The sequence below is a fragment of the Trichechus manatus genome, unplaced genomic scaffold (genome assembly GCF_000243295.1).
Source record: "Trichechus manatus latirostris isolate Lorelei unplaced genomic scaffold, TriManLat1.0 scaffold00094, whole genome shotgun sequence".
In the NCBI taxonomy this organism is placed as follows: Eukaryota; Metazoa; Chordata; class Mammalia; order Sirenia; family Trichechidae; genus Trichechus; species Trichechus manatus.
In genome coordinates, this window is record NW_004444030.1 from 1,503,574 (window position 1) to 1,512,225 (window position 8,652).

Consider the following 8,652-nt stretch of genomic DNA (forward strand, 5'->3'; position numbering starts at 1 on the left):
ATATACTGTAATGATATATGCTATTGTTAAATAAAATTGATTGAGAAATTCATTTATTCATTCATAAATATTTCTTGAGCGTCCGCTTTGTGCTAGGCACAGTTATAGGCCCAAGGGGGGTATATGAATAACAAAACAGACAAAAATTCCTACACACAATGCAGCTTATAGTCTATTTGAGAAAGTAAACAAAAAACATAACCAAGAAGTCTATTAGTTGTCATTCTAACTCAAATATAGCTTTACCCTCTTAGGCTGTTAAAATTTACTTATAACATAGTATTGTATATTTATAATGTGATCTTCATTTTAATGATCAGTTGATGCCACCTGAATATAGTCATACTGAATATAACTTAATCCATAAAATAAACCCACTGCCATCGAGTCGATTCTGACTCATAGTGAGATTCTGACTCATAGTGACCCTATATGACAGAGTAGAACTGCCCCACAGAGTTTCCAAGGAGCAGCTGGTGGATTCGAACTGCTGACCTTTTGGTTAGCAGCCAAGCTCTTAACCACTACACCACGAGGGCTCTGAATATAACTTAGCTAAATCTAAATAAAAAATAAAAATCAACAACATTATCACTTGAGAATCATGGCTACAAAGTAGAAAGGTCTAAAATTTGGGATTCAGATCCTCATCATTTTTTTATCTTTCAAACCTAGTGGCTAAAAATTGTGTCAAATTCATGTGACTGTGATCATACTGATTTAACTTAGCAAATGCAAAAATAACAGTTTCTGTAAACAACCAAAGGAAGCCAAATCTGTGCCATGTATTTGGATCAGTGCAGCAATTTAGGAAAAGAACTTCATGGTAGACATTGAAGGAAGAGAGAGAAGTGTTTTCCTCTTTAATCTCGCTGCTTTCTTTGGGTGGCTATCTCTAGAAAAGCAGAGATAATGTAGTGATAGTTCAGCAAAGCTTCTTTCCCCCAAAGCTTTATTATTGAAGTTAATTACTGGTCATGACATGTTGCATACTAAGTAGACATTTCTTACCATCTTATGAACATAACATTTTTTTAGAAAAAAAGGCACATAAAACTAAATTTATTCACTACAACTTCAGAATTATGTCAAAAACCTACAAGTAATTTTATTTATTACATTTGATCTTTTCAGAGATTAGTTTATACTTTTTGTGAGATGTTTGATATTTATCTTCTCTACATAGAATTTTGTAGATGCACTACATATACATGTATATAAAAATATAAAATGTATATGTCTGTATTATTGTTGTGTGCCATCGAGGCAATTCTGACTCATAGCGACCCTATCGGACAGAATAAAACTGCTAGAGTTTCCTAAGCTGTAATCTTTACGGGAGCAGATCGGCAAGTCTTTTCTCCCACGGAGCCACTAGTAGGTTTAAACCAACAACCTTTTGGTTAGTAGCTGAACACTTAACTATTTTGCCACCAGGGCTTCTTATATTTATATATATGTATATGTATATACGTGAATACACACACACATAAAATACAGATGTAATTTCCTTGTACAAAGTGTTAATATCAAGTCACAAATACACATACACACACACCTCCCCCAGGGACTTATAACTCAGTTTTTAAATAAATTATTTTGAATAAACTTAAAATTGTGCAGCCATTAAATTTACTCACTTTTTTTCTGAATTGAATAAAAACACTTTACTTTCTACTTTTAAGAATTTTACCCATGGGATAAAGTATTTACATCCATTAGGATTCTTTGGAGAAAGGCAAATATCTGCATAGGAAATAACTTTGGTTGATTCTACAGATCTTTTTTTATTTTAACTGTCTTCACAATAATGTTAATGATTATATTTGTGATATTTAGAAATCTTGAAATCTTTCTAATAAGTATCTTTTTTTCAACAGTTTTACTTTTGTGAAATACAGATAATCCAAAATAAATTTTTTCTTGGTAGGAAATTTATTCTTTATTGATTGAAAATCATTTTAATTCATATACACAAACATTTTCATAAGCAAGCTAAGCCCTTGTATAACGACTTTAAACAAAATATGTCTTCTCTCTGAAATAACAGAGCAGATGTAGAAGATCATCCATTATGGAAATTGCTTCAATAAATAAACTCATAATCTCAAAGAATGCATTTCAAAACAACTTGTAAGGAAATATTGCCCTGTAGAGCACCGTAGTAGATAAGAAAGATGGAAGCTAGTCTCTTAAGGCAGAAGTGAGAGGCTATTATATTCCATTCCTCTGATCCCTCTGTTTTCATCTACAATTGAACAGTTGACACCCCTATAAAACTACTTTACAAAGATGCCCCACAAATCCTCCTTGGTGATTTTTTGTGACATTGAAAAGACTGAATATTTTATTCGTCCACTGTAGCCCCAAAACTTTGTGTTAAATCTACCCAAGTATGTAGTGGTTTAAGAGCTACTTGTGGACAAACTGACAGATTGGGGGTGAGGCAAGGGGGGAAGATTGAGTGTTGAGGATTTGCTACCCATTTAGATTTGACATGAAAGAACAGCAAAATGACACAGACTCCAAGAAACTGGGTAGAGCTGAGCCACCACGAAAGCCTTTGTTCAAGAGAAGCTTCACCTTTCTCTTCCTTCAAGCTTCCCACCTCCCCAAGAGTGATCACTATATTTCTCTTATGCTGAGTGCACCACTCATCCTGAATCTTAATAATTGTTTATGCTCCTGGTTGTGCAAGAAGTTTAGCTAAATTCCACATTAATCATCATCTTCAGTCAGCTGAACACTTTTTTAGTCCTTTTTTTGTAGGAGTAGGGGGGTGCAGGAAAACAAAGGTCTCTCTGATGTGGCTCCCGCTGTTGAAAAAAGAGACGGGGGTGGGGGAAGAAAGGAGACACTAATTTTTTTTTTTTTTTTAACTCATGTACCTATGTGTGTTTCAGAAAGATGACTTAGCACTGGTTAATATTTATTTTCCTTTTGAAGAGCTGAATCAGAATATCTTACTATAATTATGTTGCAATGATTTTCCTATTAAGACATGCTGATAGGCCAGGAAATCTTTATATTTATTAAGTGCCTTCTACGTGCCAGACACTATGAGGAGAAATGGAAAGGTTTTATTCCACATTGTTTGCTCAAGATTTTCTATAAAGCATTTCAGAATGCAGAAATATGTTTTTAATCTTGTCTCCTTTCATTAAATCACATGAAATCTCAATTCATGGTACATATGTGGAGGGATGCAATAATAGTTTCCAAATTTTTCAGGTATTTTGAAATATAAGTTCAAATTCCAGTTCTGCCACTTGCAAGCCCTGTGAAATTGAATACTCTTTGTTTAACCTCTCTGAGCCTTAATTTTTTCATCTGCAAAATGGGGAATGCCTACCTTAAGATGTCATTGTGAGAAGTAAATGAAAGGGTACAGGTAAAATACCTGAGTCAGACTAAGCACTGCATAAATAATAGCTATTATTATTTTCACTAATATATGTTATTATTGTCCCCCCCTTCTCGCCCCTTCACTGCTTTTACAAAGAATTCATGGTGATTTTAATCACAAGAGGACAAAGCATATATTTTATTTCTTTTTATTTCTTTAGCTCCTAAAAAAGTGCCTGGCATACAGTAGATACTTAATAAATGTTTGTTGATTAAAAAAGAAAAATACAGCTTCTAATGAAGCAAATAATTCACTACATAGTTTAGAGAGAATTTGGCAAATTAAATCATCATGCTAGCTTGAGGAACTTCTGCACACAGCTAATATGGTAATATGTATCCTTAAAGGCTAAAATGCATACGTTTTCAAATATTCCAGACATTTTAAAATTGATCTTCAACCTTAGTTTCAAATGGGAACCTTAGCCATACCACCTTTTAAAAACTCTTAAACTTGTTATACTAATAGTTATAAATAATAGCTGTGCAGCCATCTCAATTAGAATGTTGAACATTTTACAAATATGTGGCTCTTGCTCTTTTCAACATATTCTTCCATATTTTAATTAGGTAGCCTATTTTAAAAAGAGAGAGAAAATAAAAGGATTAGCTCATAATAACTACTAATATTTTATAGTATAAATTAGAAATTAACCATGCTTTGCAACAACTCATCAATTTTCATGACACATTTATAATTTACAAAACTCTTTATATTTGCAGAATGTTTTCAGTAAGCTAATACACAATTTTCATCTATTTAAGGAAGAGGCGATCAGTTGCCTTCAATTTATAGGTAGAGAAACTTTCTTCACCCAAGCCCAGTGTTAGAATATTCATCAAATTCAAAGAAGAATGGGAGACTTTCAGTTCACTTGGCCATTTCAACTTAAAACAAGATTTAAGTAAATAATATAGAGACCAATCCTGGACAATTGTCCACTATAGAGTTACTCATTTAGGGCATCATTATGAGAAAACCACATATTATGTAATTTACTGTTATTATCAAGTTTTAAAAGTAGTTTCTACATTTACGAAGTGCTTAAAAACAAAATCAGAATTGGGATAAACTGCCATGTTATGTAAAGTACATTATCTGCTAATCCAGACTCCAAAAGCAACTTCAACTTTCCTAATTAAAACTTCCCTGGGGAAAAGAGAAGATATTTATGAGAGATTATTAAATGGATGTTATGGTACAATTATGAAATAGGAATACATGACATTTGTCTCAGTGATGCTGTGGTCAATAGTGATCACTCCTAATCTGAAAATGACTAGGAAAACTCAGCCGTGGCCTGGAGTTCTCTACATATTGGCTATTCACCAGGCCTGTCTTTTGGTTGGTGGCTCCTGTTGCCATTTCTGAAATCGAGTGATTTTTTTGCTAACGTTATCTCTTTAGTTGATGGCCTTTAAATGTTTTTGTTTTTGTTTTTTGGTTGGGGGGAGGAGTTCTTTGCATGTTTTTTTTAACTGAAAACTCTCCAAATGTTATTAGCCACCAGTAAACCTTTGCATTTTATTAGGACTTTTACAATAATTCTTCATCATATTTTCTGTCTCCATTGCTTAGAAAACTAAATGGGAACATCATTTGAAGTGTGTGCTTGTCATAACTGGGAGAAAATTATTAGTTTCCATTGGGGATACATTTTATAATAGAATTCAAATTCATGGAGCACAAAACCTATTTAAAGCCAAAATATCAGGCAACACTAGGAAACCAAATTTAATGTAAATAAGTAACTATATAAGATTTTTAAGTGATTAGTTAATTTATTCTTTGAACTATTTTGTGGCAAATTTCTGCTCGGAGAAAGGCATCTTGCTAAATGTTAGAGATCAAACAAAAATGAGTTAGTCCTTTTCCTAAAGGAGGTCACAGTCTAATGCAGCTAAACAAGATGCAGAATGTGACCTTGAATGATTCTTCTATTACATGAAGCTGAAGCTACTAAATAGTCTTTACTTTAATGAGATATATTGGAAATATTAATTTCATTGCTGAAGATTATAAAGTATGTTTCCTAGACAACTATTGGAGACCTGGTGGCACAGTGGTTAAGAGCTCAACTGCTAACCAAAAGGTTGGCAGTTCAAATCCACCAGCCACTCCTTGGAAACCCTATAAGGCAGTTCCACTCTGTCCTATAGGGTCACTATGAGTCAGAATTGACTCGATGGCAACGGGTTTTGGTAGACAACTATTAACGGACAATTTTCCTATCAGAGTTCAGAGTCACAGTGATAGGTATATAATAATCACTCAGTAGAAAATTATTTTAATGATTTCACTTTTAGTATCCAAAGTAAAGCAATTTAATACATTTCTAAGCATATTTATATTTTCATATGTTTTATTATTGATTTCTAGCCACACAAAATCAGTATGTATATTACTACTAAATATAATCTTTTGTCAAATGCTGAAACTAAGAAATTACCTATTTTCAAATTGTATGTTCTGTAATTTCTCCTTTACAGTTCTACTTCTCTCGTTATAGGAATCCCCATATGTTATGTACAAGAAGAATCATGAAATGTTTGAAGGAAATGACAAGTATGAAGGATACTGTGTAGATTTGGCATCTGAAATTGCAAAACATATTGGTATCAAGTATAAAATTGCCATTGTCCCTGATGGAAAATATGGAGCAAGGGATGCAGACACAAAAATCTGGAATGGGATGGTAGGAGAACTTGTTTATGGGGTAAGCAAATCAATTTATTGAAGAATTTACTTACATAAACCTGAAACTTCTTTTCACTTGGGCACATATCAACATTAAAATGTCAACTGCTATTTTTTGTTCTGTTTTGTTTTAATTTGCAGCTACAGTCAAAGAAACAGACAAACAGTATTCAAATGTTTCTCTATTACATTAATAATGCAGTTTCCAAACAATGAGAGAAACTGACACGTGGCAACTTTAAAATCAGGGAAGAGATAAGAATTCAGAGTATGCTGCCCTGTTAAAAAAGCACTGACTTCCAGATCTCTCTGTTGACTAGTTTCTTTAGCTTGATGCTGCTCTGCCGTAGGTATTTTGACAACTACAAAATTAAATCCATTGGCAATTTGTTGTTTTATAATTGTAGGGACAGATTTCTTTCAATAGTATAAATTTGGACATTATTTTAGCTAATTCTGTTATTTTTAATTACTTTATAAATAGCTTTTATGTAATTGGTGAATTAATCACTACACAGGCAATACTTCAGCATCTCTAAAATAGTCACCAATAATGTGAGAGTCTTACATTTCTGCTGAATACAATAAATACAGTAAAACGTATGCAATGCCATCATTTTATCATACATAATAGCAAAACACAAAACCTAGAATTTATTCCAGAGCAGGCCTCACGTGGAAGTGTGCGATGCCCTTTTCTTGTGTGTGCCACATATTGAGTGTACACATTCATAGCCAAGAACAAATACAATGTAGACACTCCTGCCTAAATGAAAATAAGCTCAGTCTCCTTAGCTACCACCACAAAGTGTCAAAACTGAACTGATAGTTATCAAATGCTTAGTGATGGTGACATCCCATATGATATTTCAAAAGTCCAAAAGCCAGACATACTGCTCACAGTAAACTCTATTTATTAAGTAACCAATTAAAAGTTAACATACACTTGAAATGTATTCTGAAATTTGCTATAAGCCAGTCATGCTGAATTCATAAGTCACAAATTTCATCTTCAAAGCATACTTTGTTTGATTAATCCTCATAAGACCTCTGCAAAATGAGAAATTACACAGAGTCACCCTTTCTTGGAAAAGAAATAGAAAAATTTAGAACATAACTGAAGTCTACAGAGGGAGTCACTTTCTGAGCCAGAACTTCAATAGTTTCATAATTCTGCATCTTGCTTTTCAGACCATGAAGCAATGGATATTCTCTGCACGGTACAGTACAGTAGCTCAAACCTCAGCAGAAAGAAGGTTGTTTGATGTTATGAAGCAGTGGGTTAGTTTTATATCCTTGTGAAAAAACTGCTGACTGGTTAGGTGACTCTAAACGAGAAAAATTACAGTTTTAAAAAAGCAAAAAGTATTTTACTACAGGCTTCATGGACAGTTTCATATTAAGCTTTACTGTCTAAATTTTCAAGAGAAATGGTTTCTAAAGCATATGTTCCTTGGTAATATTTTAAACTTTTGATACGGTAAGAAAATTTTAAATGTGAACATCATCCAAGCTATTATAACTATAGCAATTCATTTCCTTCAGAAAACACCATTGAGTATTTCATCTAAAAAAATCACACTTGGATTACCGAGTTATGGACGGTGTAACTAACCTGAGCGACTTTCTAGGACATGTGTTACACATCTCTCCTCTGTAGGAGGAATCCCTACCTACTCCATTGCAACTATTCTGACCACATTTTATGGAAGGAAGAGTGGGTAAATAATGAAAGAAAAAATAAAAGATTTGAAGAGAGAGTAGCATTATTAACAAAAAAAATTGTATCAGTAACACATGTCACAGTAACGGAATCTCCTAAAGTTATGCAGTTCTCAGAGAGAGAGAAGATAGTATAGTGGTTATTAATGCTCAGTCATCAACCAGTCAGCCAAGGTTTAAATACACCAATCTCTGCCACTTAAAGTAGCCACCTTCTTCCCAAAAGAAATCTAATTCCACGTCTCTTACACTTTTCACCAATTTGATATTTTATATTCTGGTATTTACAAAGTCTACTTACCAACGTTTTTTGCTTGTTTCTTTCTTTTTTACTGCTAACATATACATTAAGGCTCAGTTCCCTGGGCCCTAGGTAAATAAAACTCCATCCATTCTCTTCTACTGGAGAAAGCCTGTGAGACCCCAAAATGATTAATTGAACCCATTATTCCTCTTTTTCTTTACTTTTTGCAAACTTTGTTATTATAATTGTTATTAATAGATTGTGAAACATTCACATGTGATCTCAACACACTGCCATGTGGTAACTCAGAAGCTCAGAACTTTCTTACACTCTCAGATTCTTTTTAGTCTATCATATCTGCTTAACCAATCTATTCTAGAATTTATCTCCTGTGATGCACTGTTTCAGGGCCTTCTCCTGAGCCTTGCCGTAATCTGTTGCTGTTGTTTAATCCAAGGGACTATATCTCAAAGTGTGTTCCATGGACCATCAGCAACAGAATTATCTGTGGAGCATGTTAAAATGCTGATTCCTGAGTCTCACTCCAGTGGTGCTCAAGAATCCAAATCTCTGACCAGGGACA

At 33.6% G+C, this 8,652-nt stretch overlaps 1 protein-coding gene across 1 annotated transcript in view; it reads left to right on the plus strand.

Annotated features, from left to right (window-relative positions):
- The window catches only part of GRIA4 (glutamate ionotropic receptor AMPA type subunit 4), a 435,870-nt gene that overhangs the window by 369,855 nt on the left and 57,363 nt on the right, over positions 1–8,652 (plus strand). The window contains exon 8 of the mRNA XM_004382528.1: positions 5,916–6,122. Coding sequence (XP_004382585.1) covers positions 5,916–6,122 — 207 coding nt within the window. The remainder of the gene's footprint in view (positions 1–5,915; positions 6,123–8,652) is intronic.